This window comes from Takifugu flavidus, chromosome 10, assembly GCF_003711565.1.
Source record: "Takifugu flavidus isolate HTHZ2018 chromosome 10, ASM371156v2, whole genome shotgun sequence".
In the NCBI taxonomy this organism is placed as follows: Eukaryota; Metazoa; Chordata; class Actinopteri; order Tetraodontiformes; family Tetraodontidae; genus Takifugu; species Takifugu flavidus.
Window position 1 is genome coordinate 6,620,339 of NC_079529.1, and position 17,053 is coordinate 6,637,391.

The 17,053-nt window shown below is 47.0% G+C and overlaps 1 protein-coding gene and 2 long non-coding RNA genes across 4 annotated transcripts; 2 read left to right on the forward strand and 1 right to left on the reverse strand.

Annotated features, from left to right (window-relative positions):
* Nucleotides 1-1,244: 1,244 nt before the first annotated feature.
* On the forward strand, nt 1,245-3,633 carry lratd2b (LRAT domain containing 2b). Of its 2 annotated transcripts, none has more exons than XM_057045029.1 (2): nt 1,245-1,663; nt 1,949-3,633. In XM_057045029.1, exon 2 carries the CDS (start codon nt 2,125-2,127, stop codon nt 2,941-2,943), a length of 819 nt encoding a protein of 272 aa, XP_056901009.1. In that variant the 5' UTR covers nt 1,245-1,663; nt 1,949-2,124; the 3' UTR covers nt 2,944-3,633. The 2 variants fall into 2 exon arrangements, with proteins under 2 accessions (XP_056901009.1, XP_056901008.1); XM_057045028.1 differs by having other exon boundaries at nt 1,281-1,844.
* A 2,541-nt stretch (nt 3,634-6,174) lies between these two features.
* Nucleotides 6,175-16,912, forward strand: LOC130532390 (uncharacterized). The gene is made up of 4 exons (XR_008952322.1): nt 6,175-7,319; nt 9,184-9,312; nt 9,386-9,415; nt 15,700-16,912. It is a non-coding gene; the product is annotated as an uncharacterized LOC130532390 (long non-coding RNA).
* LOC130532389 (uncharacterized) lies at nt 8,798-14,037 on the reverse strand. Its single transcript, XR_008952321.1, has 3 exons — nt 13,665-14,037; nt 11,584-11,718; nt 8,798-9,341 (listed from the first exon to the last, which is right to left on the reverse strand). It is a non-coding gene; the product is annotated as an uncharacterized LOC130532389 (long non-coding RNA).
* Nucleotides 16,913-17,053: the final 141 nt, after the last annotated feature.

Genomic DNA, 17,053 nt, shown 5'->3' on the forward strand with positions numbered 1-17,053 from the left:
CTGTGAAGCCTCTTTGTTCCAAAGAGAAACAAAGGCAGCATTCAGAAGACATTTGTTTAATCTTTTAAAAACCTTATATCAAGTACTTTATATAAATCTGTAATTGGTGGCTGTTTCCCTCCAAACACTGTGTCAAGCAGCACTAATGTGCCTAAGAAGAAATGAAATGCCAGCAAACTGATTGTTTTCTGCTGAGTTAACGCAGATTTAATCCAGTTTAGTGCAACAAACACGTCAAGAATGTGCTAATTCCTCAACAAGGGTCGGGGTTGTGGACACAGCAGAGCCCATAAAGGTGAACGCACTGCAGGAGGAACACGTCCATCAATCCCCCTGGATGTTTGCTTTATTTTAATCACGGCGTTTCACCTAGAATTCGTATTCATCAGGCAGAGTAACGACTGCAGAAAGCCTGAGCAGAGGAGCGACGGGTGGAGATGGATTCTGGGCTCAGCCGCGTGTCTCGTCCGCTCTTCTGAAGCTTCACTCAGTCTGCAGTTTAAGAGCAGGCTCCAAAGCTCTCCAGCCCCATCTGCTGCACAAGCAAACGCAGCAAAGATCCCTCTTGGTTCGCTCGATTGCCCCGCGGAGCAGAACCGTTGGCCTGTAGTCGCGTGTGAGGAGCAGAAAGGATGGCTGCGGCTGCTCCCACAGCCCCGTCGGCCCCACTGGGGAGCACCGGGGCGGACTGGGGGGGCTTTGTTGGCGCCACTAACGGCACCTCTGCTCCCATGATGGAACTGGCAAACATCTCAAATGCCCACTCTGATCCGCGCACAACTAAGCGGTCAACGCGCCTCTCCCATTCAGATGGAGTCAGAGATCAGGCCCAGCGCCACGTTATTATACAGCATGATTTAAGCCTGATGTGGTTGCGGGCCCTTTGGCTCTTCACAACGAGAGAAATCCAAGTTTCTGAAGAACAAAGACAAAAAAACGCAAGCCTCCAGCTTTGCAGAACATATGGTTGTTAACCATTTTGTATCAGCGCCGATAAAGGAACCTCTGTTTAGGTTTCGTTTTAAATCCTAATCCTTAAACGACACCCTGAGTAATGTGAGGTCTCTCATGTAATCAGATTAAAATATAATCTCATTGTGTCATAGCTGCACTGCAGTAAATTATCGTTCTGGTTAAGTCCAATAACAGGAGCTTTAGTGGAGGGGCGTTATAGAGATTTATCAATATTCATTGGTGCAATTAGATTAATTGGTATTCAATACATGTTTCCCATGGGATGCGATCCGATCCCTCATTATCCCATTTTTCAGCATCGGTGGGGGTTCTCTTTCCATTTAAACAGGGTCAAAGTTGAAACGTTAGTTCGTAGTAACGAGGTGGCCTATGGGAGTGTGTGTCACGGTAGTAACTTTCTTTCAGTCTGGAGCCGGTGGAGGCGGATTGAGGGCGCTGTAGCTTTAACAGAAACGCCTCCCAGCAGCCACCGAACCAACGCTGGTCGAGTTGCACTGCAACGAGCCGCGGTCCCCACCACAGAGCGCGGCGACGCACGTAGCGCGCACATCACACAGGAAACTGCAACTGTCTGCACCCAGTGCCACAACGGGACTGCGTGGGTGTGTGTTTGTGCGTGTGTGTCAGCAGAGAGGAGGAGGAAGAGGAGGAGGAGCAAGAGGACCCGCTGTGGTGAGCGGAGCTGCAGGTGAGTCACTCCGACCAGAGAGGGATCTGACCCCAACACCAGCAGAAACGCCAGGTTGAGGGACTAACTGAGGAGAGCTGACCCGTGAGACTAAAGGGAACCCGGATAAGCACCCCGGTTGTCGCGGGTGAAGGGTCAGAGGCAGGAATTCTACCGGAGAGTGTCGGGAAAGCTGCAACAGGTGTGTCGAGTCGCACCTGTTAGAAAGCAAACTGCCAAAGGTTCTCCCGGGAGGCGTTTGGTCTAGTAAATTGGACTGAACTGTTGTCTTGTCTCCCCGCACAGGTCGCTTTTGGACGGCTCTTTAGGTGTCTCGTTTACGCGGATATGGATTACCGGTGCGTGTCTCGGCGGTGGTGGATCTAACCGCCCCGCGCCCTCACGGCGGAGCGCGTGCGCCAGAAACAATTGGACCCCGTTTGTCTTCTTAGCTCGGTCCAGCCGCCATCCTCACACCTCTCATGGGGAACCAGGTGGAGAAGCTGACGCATTTGAATTACGCCGAGGTGCCAACTTCGGACCCGAACGGGTTCGAACCCGAGGAAGACGGACCGCGAATCGGCGTCTCGTACATTTTCTCCAATGACGACGGCGACGACGACCAGGATGACAATCTGGACCACTTTCAAGCCATCTCGAACCACGAAGAGAAGCCCTTCGACCCCCTGGACGAGCCGGAGTGCGCCATCCACTACCGAGAGGAGTGCGTTTACGAGAGGAAGAGTGGAGCTGCGACGCACTCGGCGGAGAGCCTTCTGAACAAGTGCACACCCGGGGACCTGCTGGAGTTTGTAGCCACTGGTCAGTACCCACACTGGGCTGTTTATGTTGGGGACTTTCAGGTGGTCCATTTGCAAAGAGCCGAGATTAAGAACAACTTTCTGACCGATGTGAGCCAGGGTAAAAAAGGCCGCATAGTTAACAACCTGTACAGATACCGCGCGCTCCCCTCGGAGGTGATCGTGCGCAACGCCTTGGACCACGTTGGATCCAGAGACAGAGAGCTGTACTGGAGAAACTCTGAGTGCTTCGCCGCCTGGTGCCGCTTCGGCAAGCGGGAGTTTAAAATTGGAGGAGAGATAAGGATTGGAAAGCAGCCCTACAGGTTAAAACTGCTCTTCTCAGAAAAGAACAGCCACGTCCTGGAGTTTCAGAGCCTGGAGGACGTGATCATGGAGAAGAGAAGAAATGACCAGATTGGCAAAGTTGCAGTGATGGATGAACTGGCCAATCACCTGAACGTCACGCATGAAATCAAACAGGAGCATTTTGTCAAATGAGGGTGGATCACAGACCTTTAAACTAAAGAAAAGAGGAGGGCATTGAATTCAAGTGATGTCTGCGGACTCAGATTCGTGCGAGGCACACTGCAAGTTTTTAGAGTGAGTAAAAACATGCTAGAAAACAAAATTTCCTTCTCTCTGATTTAAAAAAAAAGAAAAAAAAAAGAGAAATTGTGGGTCACAGGGGTCAAACCAAATTTCCCATGTGTTGATTTGCTCCTGAAATTATTGCACACTGCCAAATTTCCTCCCATGATTTTATCACAGCCACCCCCAAAATGAAAACACACGTTGATGGACAAATACCCGAATTCTAACGTCACAGTAACGGACTCAGATTTTTAATTGTCTGGAAAAAAAACAACTTTCTAATCGAATGAATCTTTGCACAGCGGAGCGACACCTCTCAAGTCTCTCTGCCTGTAGAGAGAGAGCTGAACGCTTGCTTATGTACAACTCAGGTGCTGGAGCTGGAGAGCGAGTGGAAGAGAGACGACTGTTGTTGTTGTTGTTGTTGTTGATGGTGTTGCTGTTATGTCGACCTTTAACATCCAATCACATGGCTTCTAGTGGCTACTTAGCAGACACTGGCGCGACAGTGCACGCACTCTTTTCAACAGTTTCTTTTTTGCCAAAAACTATGTTTGTATGAAGGATATGAAAATAAATTTATATTTGAGCAGTTAAGTTTAATTTTTGTTTTGTTCTTTTAGCCCGGCAGTGTAACGGTGCTAATGAGGGATTCTGGGTGAGGCCACCCTGTTCTCCATTGCAATCTGAAAGCATCCGCAGCCCCGTCATCATCAAACCAAGACCTAAGTTCCACGTGTGATTCCACTAAAAAAACCCAAAACACTTCCTGTGTCTGTTTTCGGCAGCCCGGCAGTTCTGAGCTGCGGAGCAAAAAGCGGCTTCCTTGGTTTATGTTAAGAGGCGGGTCCAAACTGTGCTGGGCAGTGTTGTTTACACCTCTGCCGGCTGAAGATAAGACACTTTTGGAAGTTTTGCTCCAGGCTACGACTGTTCCCCCATAGCTGGAATCATTGCATTCATTAAACTGTGAGCACACCCACAAATTTGGCATAATCGAGCCCAACAATCTATCACTGAAGCTGAAGTGTGAGGAAAGATAAATACACGGATGCATTCGGATCCCAACTATTCTTGATATAATAAAGAGGCCCTCGATGTGAATAACAAATGGAATTAGAGCTGGCAATAGACACACGCACGACATTCTGCAGGGGCAGCAATGGCGGCAGACTCGGCGGCTGTTTTTCATCCTCCTTCAGTGTTTCGTAAGGAAGCTGATGACTGGCTCACAGGCAGTCAGTCAGACGAGTTGCTCTGACTGTTTTCCTTGGCTCATGTTTGCATGGAGATAAGGCGCCGCTCGCGTTGCTGCAGGGCCTGCCGGACCCAGAGCAGGATCACCTGTACTCAAATATGAACGCTGCTGGACACATTTGCATTCCTTCAACCCTCTGCGGTCTGCCAAACTAATGAAATATAAATTGTGTGTGTCTGTAATGCATATTTATGATAATCAGACTATTTTTCTTCTAAAAAAAGAGAAAAATTGGGCAAAATGCAGCACTGTGGGGGAAAAGACGCTGTCAGCAGAGTTGTGTCAATGTAAATATTAACTCCCATATGTCACACATTTCATCTATTTCCATCTTCCGCACAAGTGCAAACAAATCAAGCGGCGAGCTGGATTAATGTAATCATGACAATGAGGTGCACGGTAAACAAACTGTCAGTATTTGCGTCACATCTGGCTGAAACACAGCTGAGATGGTGCAGGCACGAAGATTATCTTTGTTTTACGCTTGTTTACATCCATGTTTGGCTTCTCCTCCTCACTGGCTCTTTTGATGCACCTATAAGTGCAATAGGCTTATTATTTGTAATATTAGCTAATCTGCACTGAAATCAAACCAGTTCGTGATCAAGCCCGATGAATTTCGGAGGCCACCGGCGTGATCGCAAACCAGACTGGATTAGACCTGATCGGTCAGAATGATTGTGTTGAGCCTGTGATACATTAACCCAGGAGGAGCTTTCGTTCTGATGTTTCGGCTCAGTTATTGGGGCCTTTTGGCCGGCTGAGCTTGGCATGTTTCCTTTGGAGGACTGGAGGAAAGCCGGCAACCCTCCGGCTGAACTGGCAACCAGACAGATGTTAAATCAGACCCACCCAGCCTGTTTACAAAATGTCATTATGTCCAAAACCCCCCACATATAAACATGTCTGAACTTTAGAGGAGCGCTTATGAGAAGATTCTATCTGACAGGCCTGTGGGAGGCGGGGGAGCGTTTGAGATGTGGCCTCTGGCCACAGCGAGATCGTTATCCACATGGGACAAACACTGTAGAGCGTGAAGATGGAGGGTTTAAAGATTTAACTTTTTTTTTTTCAGATATTCATACCGCGGGCAGCATTTCTACTTTTTCTTTTTTTTTTTTTTTTTTTTTTAACCAGATTGCCCATTTTGCACCAGGACCCCGCCAGCATCTTGCATCTTGTCGCCGAAACATTAGACCAGCAGGATTCCTCAATCCCTGGGGGAGGGGGGGAAGAAGCGTGTCGTTGTGTGATAAGATGATGATGAGTTGAAGGCTCCAAATTGTCTCAGATGCCAAAATCCGCTGCTTGAGTCAGGCGCTCGTGGAAAGAAGGGTCACCTCAGATCCTGGGTGGGCCCTGTTTCCTTGTTGGGTGTTTTTCTGGGCGCTCACCGCTGTTGTGGACATCCTGGTGTTTGGAAAGTAACAGCAGACATCTCTGGAGTGAGCAACAAATCCGTTGACTTTTTTCCCTCACATCTAACAGACACTTTGAGCTCCGCCCACCCACACGGGGGTTAATAATTCATACAGGACTCCCACCCGTCTGGCCTGGACTGTGTTTTCTGTTTATCTCAGACTTGCGCTGTGATTCTTTCCTGTCCCGTCGTGGGGCGAGCCACTGTTATTTCAGACGCACAAAGGCAGGGTCCACTCCTGCATAGCTATGCCGACTTCCTTTATCGCAGGGTAACAATTCACGTAGCCTAGTTTCACTCCCTTTCTGCTTCTCCTGCTACTTTCTGACAATTGGGTTTAGTCTGTATGGCCCCACACAGATGGGCATTCTCTGCTCTCTCTCTTCTTTTGTGCTTTCCATGACAAATGTGGTTTGGGACCGAGCACGAGGCCGCGTAGATAACGCCGAGGTTGAAAGTGGCCACGATGAGAAGGGCAGGGGGAGGAGGACGAGGTGAGCTTCATGCCTGTAGAAAATCTTGAGTTTTGATCATGCCGGCTGTTGGATGAGATTGCTTTTTTAGAGGTTCGAAGCTGATGATGAGGGCCTCGTGTAGCCAGAGCCGTCACGGCTGGTCAGGCTGGGTTTGTTAGGTTTACATAAGCAGACAGTCCAGACGAGAGGAGAGAGCCCGGGGAAGGCTTCATAACAATCCGACCCTGTTTCCCCGGAACTGAATGGATGAATAAAAGCAAGAAAATTTTAGGGAAAGAGGAGCTGCGCTCCAACTTGACGGGGAGATCATGGCAGTTATTAAAGTCTCGTACTGGAAGCGGGACGGGAATTCATGGGGATTGTTGCCTTTGAGCACTCTGACCTGTTTGTCACTTCAATTATTTATGGCAGGCTGATTCACGAGCTATCAACATTCATCTCAGCCTGAGCCATCACACAATATCCTGCCCTGCGTCTGCAGCTTCTCTGTCTAAAGATGTGTGGGCAGCATTTGAAGACCCACCCTTTCAATTATTCCTGTCCATTTGTGCCAATTATGCACTTTTATTTTCCATTCTTGCCCTTTACAGCAGAATTATCTTTGCCATTTCACAGGTTTCCCTCAAGTGTTTAATATTCTTAGGACAAAGTCTTGACCTCTAAAACTTGCAATATAATAAATCTAAGTTTCTTTAGCTGTAATACCACCAATTGAAAAAAAGGAGTCCGTTTTTGGATTAAGACCATCCTTCACCTCCCAAGAGTTGTAATTCCCCAAAGGACTTGGGCCTCTTTCCCCTCTTGTCTTTCCGAACATTCCTCCATGAGCCCAGGTAGCCATGTCACCATGTCAACACTCATCAGCCGTCCTGGTTGCTTGTCCTGTCATTTTAATGGTCAGAAACTTCCACCTTTGTCCGTTGCAGAAAAGAGGAAACCCTTAATTATGTACCTTTGTCTTCTCACTCTCTGAGACTTTTCCACCGTTCTTTTTTCCGCTGGAGGCGTCGTCTCATTCTCGCTCATGAATTGCAGATCGAGATGACTGGAGGAGGTGTTCCTTCATGCTGAGGTGTCGGCGGGGACGGCACACTTACCCCTGGAGCCACCACAGACCTGTGACCATGAAGTATTGCCTTTCTTCAAGTCCTTTAAATAAAGTGTTGGCTTTCTGGCATAAATCATCACCAACCAGGAGTTTTGGCAAATGTTGGCTGAAAATTGGGGATTTTTTTTTTCTCTGCGATTTATTTAGATTCCAACAGGAAACAACAAGAAGACATTTGGATGAATCATTTCCTTCTTTAAGCAAGTCGCTCTGTGGTATTTTAACCAGCCTGTTATAGAAATGGTCGTCTGGAAGGAAACGCCACCAAGGCTGAAGTTATTGATCCGTTATTTGTCAGCATCATGACTTTCAGGCCAGGCGACCTGACTGCGACTGCTGATGCCCAATGGAAGGAAAAGGTTATACAGTGACTGGCACTTCCTGCACACGCACATGTACACAATCTTAGCAAACTCAACCTTTGCTCAGTGCATTGGTACACACGGACCTCTGACTGTGTTAGTGCTGTGTAAATGTGACTGCTGGGGTGCTTTGGATGCTAATATAATTACAAATCTTGCTATCACCAATCCTCCTCTCCCGCCAACGTAATAGGTCTGATTTTATGCATTTGAAGCTCTTGAGCACTCTATTGTCCATGTTGGACTTCCGCTACAAGAGCAGGTGTCCACGGTAACAACATCCTGCTGCTTTCTTCAAATGCACATATGGAAATAGAAACACAAATAGAATGTTTGGCTGTGTCAGAAATGCAATTGTCTGTGCTGATAATGAGGCAGGATAGGGAGCAGGGTTGAGTGGACTACTTCGTGCACTTAATGATAAACTGACACTGCTTTTGGACACTAAGAAGTCATAAAGAAAGTCGTTGTGTTGCATCATGAATAAGTACCAGACCGATATCACCACAGGTTGATTCATTGTATTGGTTTTTTTTTACTGATTAATGAATATAAAACTCTCAGTGCTTATTTGTTTGTTGATGTATTACTACCTCCTTATAAGTAACCTACTTATCATTAATAAATAACATGTTTCTCACAAGGATGATGGGATGTATTACTTGGTCAAGTAGCCTCGGTTGTACACTACTTTTCACAGTGACTTATGGGACACATTTAGTGCACTAAATAGGGCACAACAATACTCACTTAACCTCCCTACTTAGTGCAGTATATAGGGAATGGTGGGGTGAATTCGAACCCAGCCAAAGTCTGTGTAAAGCAACACATGGGAGGAGGAGTTGATGCATCATCGTCTGCATAGTTGGACAGCCAGGACAGACTTCTATGAATAAGTCGAACTCTGTCTCCGGCACATTCTTCTAAGTGGGACTGTCCAAAGCTCCACTTTGCTTTGGAGAATCTGATACATCATCACATCTTATTGGGGTGATTGGAGTCTGGATCAGGCTCCCACATGTGCTGCAGTTTATCACCTTAGAATTATGAGACTAATTGCAAAGATGTATTACTGCCTCCTTTGTGTGGGCCTACTGCACGGGTGTAAACACTCTGGGAAAACTCATCAATCAGAAATACTGTTAAGAATGTTTTAATATCAACATGAAAATTGGAGGCAGTAATGAGCACCACTCAGCACTGACAGGCCTGACTGCTTGCTCTAAAGCCACCCTACTGCCTCGCTCCCCGATCAGGAGATTCAATATCAACAAAGCGGCCGTTTCTTTGACAAATCAGATGTTGTTAATATGAAGGCCTATTTTCTTACTGTGGTCTTCCATTAGGGGGTGGGGAAAATGTTTATACCTTTATTCATCATATTTAACTTGTTTCAAGGCATGATGTGCGGTATATATTGCAATAAATATCAATTTAGCTGATTTATACCTAATTGTATACAGCAAATTTGGTCTGCAGTGATACACATCTGCATTTTTAAACATTTCTTACACATCTGTCAGCAGACTCTGGCTCAGCCATGATCAAATAAAGGGGCACAGACGTTCACTTCCTTCCTGGGAAGTGAGGACAAGGACAGGATGAGGTGTGGTCGCTTGCAGTGGGAAAAACAGAGCAAGAACAGCTTGGATGTGAGTCTTGTGCTGAGGGGACGTCTCTGCTGTGAAGAGGAAAATGAGCATAAACACATCTTTCTATTTTCAGGGATGTGACAAAACAGATGAGCTTGTCTATGTAAGTGGGCAGACACACACACACAACACTAACTGGGCCCCAGCTCACGTACCGAGATTCACAGGAGCGAACCCAGGTCTCGCTGCCTGACTGTGGACACAAATTTGCCTTCATTAAACTTTAACTGAAGTTCATCAAAGAGCATTCCGGCCCTGCAGCAAATCCAGCTGCGTTCCTGATCTGCTGCAGTGAAACAAGTAGTTAAGTCTGTACAGATAATGCCGCCATTAGCAGAGATGAAAAACTCCATGTTTCTAAATAGCAGGCAGCCTTATCACCGCAGTACTTCCTGTCCCGCGGCGTACTGAGGCGGCGGCACTGTTGTGAAAAGTTCATGGTGATGCATGTTAAAAGTCTCTGATTGTCCCTTCCATGTGGGGCAGAAGAATCGCCTTACGTGATTAGCCTTAGCCACCTTTGGTGTGTAATACTCAACAAAAACGAAGGTTATCAAGGCACCAAATCACTATCGTTTCATGCTGACAGCCTGATGGCACCGTGTGTTTATGAGAAGAAAACCAAGCGGTTTCCTGTTTAGGAAACAAGCCTTATTGCCCCACAAATCACCCCTCACTGGCTCCTGAATGCCAAATTCGATACCTACATGCACTCCACTCTGAATACTATCTTGCTGCACCAGCACATGCACACAAAAGCCTGCAAATATTCAAATATATGTTTGGCATTTTCACCACGACTTTAGGATGAATAATTCAGGCCTGATCTGCAGAGGGTGGCGGGAATTGAACGCACGCACACACACACAGGGCCCCCCCTGTCTCGTGTACGGTGGGCTTTGCAGGGCGATCAACACATAGGGGCCCCTTCGGGCTCCTTTACATGGACTTTTAATCTCAGCGTAGGAAGTAGAATGTACGATCATTAAGAATCTGTGGCAGTTTTGGAGGGGGACATGGGTCAGGCAGGAAGGCTCCAAATTCCTCTGCTCGTTTAATAATTATATCTATGGGCATTAAAACTCTTTATGAGTGTTGCTGGAGTGTCGGGGAGCTCTCTAATCCCCGGCTTGCTCTTTATTCTAACCGTGACGCTCATCCCCTCCGTGTCAGATCTTGAAACCTTGCTAATCCCCTGGTGGCATTGAGCTCGTGGCCCCGGCTGTCAGCTCCCATTCTGCACTTCCTCTTGCCTGGCTAATTTGTGGCCTTGCTTAGGATGCTACTGGTGTCACACTACCCCCATCTAGACCAATAACTTTCTCACCCATTGCATCAATTCTCTCTCTTTCCCAATTTCCCCTCTTCTTCCTCTGGAGGCCGGTGATGAAACTGCCTGCTGGCACCAAGTGAACACTTTTGTTCTTTCCTTTTTATAAAAGACTCTGGCCTTTTCCCTTGGTGGCTGTGCATTCGAAATGCGCCACCTCCTCCCTCTCAACAAAAGCGGAATGGACATGCCCTGGAAGAAGACAAAATAATTGTAGCGCACAGGCAGCCTGGAGCACCAAGGCCGAGCGTTTGAATGATGGCACATTAGGAATCCTCAAGTTCAATTAAGAATGCTTAACAGTGCATCAGTATTCAGGCTGGCTTCCCCCGACTTGTCGTAATGAGAGGAAGGGAGGTGGGAAGCTTCGGGGAAGGAAGGGATAGGCATTGGGTGAGGATGTGTGCAATAATTAGCCCTGTTTTCTTTCTAAGCTCCACTGTTCAACCGAGCAGTGGACTGGAGGCAGGAGTTTGCAATGCTGGTGTCGCCCACCCAGACTGTGCCACCCACTTTGCACGAGGGCATCAGGGAGCGTTGCTGTTATAAAATAACTGATGAAAATTAGCCCATTTGGTTGAATGGTGCTCTGTTACTGACAGATTTTGGAGTTTATTCAAAGACTTCGTCAACATTTAGGGGAAGATTTATGAGATCACACCTGCAAATTGGTATTTTCTAGCAACGCTGTTCTTTAAAGATGAACTTCCTGTGATCAAAGAGCTTGGAAACTTCCTCCTTGGCTTCAGTTACAACAGAGAATGCACGTTCTTTCTTTTTTTTTTTAACGCTGTTTGTAGCAAGGTCTGCAGCTGGGGTCGGATGTGGTGCAACCTGAATGCACGACTCATTTGCATGAATACCGTAATAACAGAATGCACACAGGAGTCACTGTAGAATGAAGAAGTGTTTCTTTTGTGAGCACTGTTTTGAATACATACCCATTCATGAGTCAGCATGACTCACTTTTTAGGCCTCTTCACTGGCAAACACATTGTTAGTGTCTCCGCTCCTTGGGCCTCCTGCTCCACTGACCCTGCGGTGCATCTCCTCCCACTGACTGTCTGTGCTCAGGCCTGTGGAAACAATGTCAGCGTAGCAGTGGCGCTTGTGAGGGATGCTTAGCAACAAACTGTACCTCTCTTGGCTCTGAGGAAGCATTCATAAAAGTTGCACAGTCACACGAGCAGATTATCGAAGACGGAGGACAAATAAAGAGACCAAATAAACGGCAGCAGTGGAAAATTAGGTTGGAGAACCCACGGCGGGAAGCTAAATCCATTCCAAACTTGTCTTGGCCGGGCCTCATTGATGTGACATTGTGTGTGCATTAAGGCCGCGGCTCTTGCGTCTGGTCTCGCGTTCTGTCCCACCCCTCGTGATCCCAGCCTCCCGACACGGCGCGCCACGCCGCCCTCCCTCCCCCGTCGTCGCAAAGCCAAAGAAGAGGCAACCACGTCGCAAAGAATTTTCCAACAGTCACTCTCCCTTCAGCCAATTCCTTACGCGGCTCCCTCGCTCGTCTGCGTGAGGATTATCTCGGGGAGGCTTTTTCAGGTCAAGACAAGCAATTACAGCCCCGGTACGCAGTGCCGGAACAGTGAGACGGACAAAGTGAGAGGGAAAGCGATCAAATAAGTGGGAGAGATTTCACATCCTGCCGCTGGAAATGAGACAGAGGAGGCTGAATTCAGCATTTCAGAGAGAATCTGGCAGCCCAGGTCCTCACAAGAGGGGTTTAGATCATCTGTGTTGCTGTTGTGCTGTCAGAATGTATTTTGTTATATCCTGATCCACAAGTGCAACATTTATGGTGCTCAATAGGACCTGCTCTCTGAAAATCAACCAATTATGGCTCCTCTTTTCATCAAAAATTGCACGGCTGTGATTACAGCCTTTTACCAATGACAGATTGCCATTTGGGTTCACACCGCTCTGTTGGAGGGAAATAGTCCATAAACAACCCCGAAGGGGGAGATGAAACACCATCCGTGTCCATGGCAGCTCGAAATTTCTATCAGAAAGGCCGAACGTCCATTTCATTCCGAACCACAAAGCAGAACATTTAGCCTGCCGCGACAGACAGACAGACAGACAGACAGACAGACAGACAGACAGACAGACAGACAGGCAGGCAGACAGACAAGCAGGCAGGCAGACAGACAGACGGACAGACGGACAGATAGACGACGGATAGATGGCAAGAGGGCGGACGTGGGTCTGACAGCGTGTGAAAATGACTGGGAAGAAAATTGGAGCAAAGTCGAGACCTTTTCAGAAACGGACAGTTTTCCCTCCATCAAATGCCAAACGCGATTGTGGTGCCGATGGAATCTACTTTGTTGGATTACTTTTAAAACTGCTTCGATTTTTTGTTAAAAGACATAAACTCCTTGACACAACGATAATCTGGCGTCGTTCTGGATGAACGACACCCTGCTTTTTGTGCTCATGCTGCGATTTCACTTGAATAATAAGAGAAACGGCGCCATTTGCAATCATAGTATCGGAAAACTTGAATTATTTAGTGTTTTGGAGGAAATATATTCTCTGCTATTGTTCAACACGCTTCTGACTCCTTGAATGAAGGTATTATGTCTGACAGCCTTCACACAACTTTTCCAGATTATGAGCTTTAGAGTTGCAGCACACAAGGTTATGAAAGGCCTGAGAGGTAAGAAAGCAACGATAAACAGCAGAGAATTCGTGGCAGTTTGTTTTTTTCTCGTCGTTTTTACAACTAAACTTTTTACATGTCCTCATTCTGCTTCTGCACCACTTAAGCACCTCATAAACGGCTCCATTTCTGTGAACCGGAGTCAGAAATATGCCGCTCTTTTGCAGTTTCGGTTTACGCATCAAGCTGTAAAACACGACAGTTTACTGTCTCTGTGAAATATTTATGTGCTCGTGCTCCAGATGAGCGAAAAATACCATGGAAACCCGCAAAGGTGGCAACAAGATCTGCCGCGGTTCAAAACAAACTGCAACAACTTTCATTCATTTGTGTGAACATCAAGACCTTGTAAACTCGAGGCGTTGCGCCATCCCTGTCCTGAACCCTCTGGTGGAGGCCCAGTGGGTAATTGGCATCACACCCTCTAGGCACCTTCGTCTTGACCCGGCAGTACTGTTCACGTGGCGGAACCGCAGCCTGGGCTGTTGCCTGGACAACTAATCGCTGGATTACAGGCTTGTGAGAATGGGCTGAGCAAGAGAGAGAGAGAGAGAGAGAAATAAAGAGAGAGTCGGCAGGTGTTCAGATTGTTGGACGTCTCACTTGGTCATGCTGGTTTTCCCTTTATTCTGAATAATGAAACAAAGGTCTGGACCTGAGGCGCCACATGAGAACTCTCAGCTGGAAAATCGTAATCAAGCTGTGGAAATGGGCTGCCGGTCACGATGTTTTTCTTACTGGACAGATCTGTTGCATCAGTCTTCTGTGTAAAATTGAAACAGGGTCGAGCTTTAATTTTAATTTGAGGGTAAGAGGAAACGTCACAAAATCCCGTTCATTCTGCTGATTTCCACATCAAGACACTGACTGAAACACAGCAACAATAGTGAATGAAGCCAGAAATGGCTGCTGCGTAGGGAAAAGCATGAAATACCGTGTGATGGTGGATCTGACTTCAACGCCAGACGGTTGGCACCCAGACCGGGAGTGGGTGGATTAAGCCAACTACATTTAGCTACTCTGTCACCCCGAAGAAGACGGAGATTCATTAATGTCAACCACTTTCATGTATCAAATTTAGAAGGATGTGCGGGGCCTCGCTCCGTGCACGGTAGCTCCTGGCGTTCTTGGCGAGGAACATCAGCTGTTCATCACATCACCGTGAGGGAACCGTGTACGATGCGTGCGACTGGTGCATTGAAGCTGAGCTTCTCTGCGGGTCTCTTTCGGCTGCACGATTGGTCAGAATCTTAATCTCATCCCTCCATCAGGGCGCTAATATTTGCACGAGTGTTTTCTGATAGCTCTTATTACGTTTCACTAACCAAAGCTGGAGCCTCAGTCTACGGCGCTACCATGGGTGCGTAAAAAAGCTATTTCCTCTGAGCCTACCGTGTCTTTACTCAATATTCGGGGCTCTGCAGAGGTGTGCACAGCTTCGGGCTGGCAGCGGTGCACGAGCATGAGTTGCAATCTTGACTGAGTGATTCTTTTCCATAAAACTGGTTTCCCCTGCGCTCACATTTGTTTTAATTTAACCGTGGAAAATTGAGTGGAACAGCAGTCCTCTGCCTACCTATTAACCTGACACGAGGACAGCGATCATTTGGAGAAAGAAGACAAGATATATTGGATGGATAAGCCCAGGGTATGTCACCCTTCACTGGATTCAGGCTCTCCTTAAGCATGGATAAATCCACAGTTTGAATACAATACTATCTATTAATTAATAATCTAATAATTAAATGATTTCAATTTCCTTTGTTCAGTTCAGTGTCTCTGCTCTTTATTTACAGCCAGTTTTCTCTTGAACAGATTCAATATTCTTCTCCAGGCTTTCCTTTACGACAAAAGTCTCACTGAGATTGTCAATATTTGCCCTAGATTTCCCGTGCACATCAGCAGAATCCTGTCTACTATTTATGTCCAGTGTGAGACACATTCTCACTGAAAGGTTTCCAAAGCTGTATCTTTATCCACAAATGCTCTCTTTCCCACAGCAGGTCGAGGTCAGAGCTGACTCAGCATCAACATTGCTGTTGTTGTTTAGCCACGCTAGGCGGAATAAATCCCAGCAATTTGTTCTTCATAAATCCGACATCCAGTTCACAGCTATAGGGGTCAGAGGGGAACGCCGGGTCAAAGGTCAAAGGGGAGCTGGATTTGAACACAAAGGCAGTAGGGGTGGATTCAACGCTGCTAAAGGAAGAGATGTTCTGATCTTCAAACTGAACAGCCCACCTTAATCCCTTGAAAGAGGTCCTGATGTGACGAACACAACTTCCCCCCAGATTATTTAAATTACAACGGAAATGTGATGCTCGATGATGATTTTTTTTATGTTCTAACCGTAATTAACCCAAACCTCACTATCTAACAGCTCCTGTGATTATCAGCTGGAAAAATGGGAGCTGCTGGAACTGGAAGATACAGAAACACATATCTGAGACAAGTTTTGGACCAGAGTACTTCAACAAGAAGGAGACATTCTTCTGTGATTGGAATGGAGCATTCAGTTAGATTATCTTCAGGTGTTCCTTTTAAATAAAGCATATGGAGGCAGGCATTGGTCTGGCCCAGCAAAATGATCATCTAAGGTAAGAATAGACTCAAGAATAACTATAATCCTAACCTGCATTATCTGCAGCCAAATTGCTTTCCGTGGCTGGTGTTCAAAAATGTGTGTGAAGGCCATGGCGGCGAGAGAGCGAGAGGAGGGAGGGAGGTGAAGAGGAGCAAAAGATTTCCAGGAAGAGCTGGGGAGGCTGAGAAGAGGGGGAGGTTGTCATGAACATTGTGAAACCCTGAAGAATCCGGAGGGCAAGGTGGGCCATGTGAGGAGGTGAGATAATGGGGATCTGAACCAATGGTATTTTATAACAACAAAACCAAAGTTCAACATCACAAAGCAGCAATATTTATCCCCTTCTGGTCACCTTCACCTGGGGGAGCGAGCCACACTGTCCTGAGGTCAGTGAGACATTACGCCTGAAGCTTCTAGGTCGGTACCACAAAACTCTGCACTCATGGTTTAATACCTAAAAATACCAGTTCAAAAGCATCACAGTGAGTTTCAGGGTAGCTGTAAACACAAGGAGGTCATAATGTGACCCTGCGAGGCAAAAACAGCCTTTATTTGCAATGGCTTGTTTCCATGGGTCCAATGTTTGTTCTCCATTTTAAGGAAGGAAGGAAACATCCAGGTCCTCCAGAGCTTTTAATAAACTATGTCAAATATGTGGTAAAGGAGGGGAAAAGTGCAGCATTTACAGCAGCGCAGTTCACCCTGTACTGGATTTTAATTACACTTCAGCTGCTGTCACCTTCGCTCAGTTTTTACATAGATGGCGATGGTGATGGCTGGTGACTTATGGTTTCCAGTTTAATGGCAGAAACGGCAGCATGCTGTCTCTTTTGTAACACTTTTATCTTATCGATGGGTCCGCAACGTTAAAATGGCCAATGGTTGGGAAACATGTGATTTCCACACTTTTCCTCTCCCTCTCCCACTTTTTACCCATCTGCCTGTCTGTCTGTCTGTCTGTCTGCCTGCCTGCCTGCCTGTCTCCCTGCCTGCCTGCCTGTCTGTCTGTCTGTCTGTCTGTCTGTCTGTCTGTCTGTCTGTCCTGCCTGCCTGCCTGCCTGCCTGTCTGTCTGTCTGTCTGTCTGTCTGCCTGTCTGTCTGTCTGCCTGCCTGCCTGCCTGCCTGCCCCTGTCTGTCTGTCTGTCTGTCT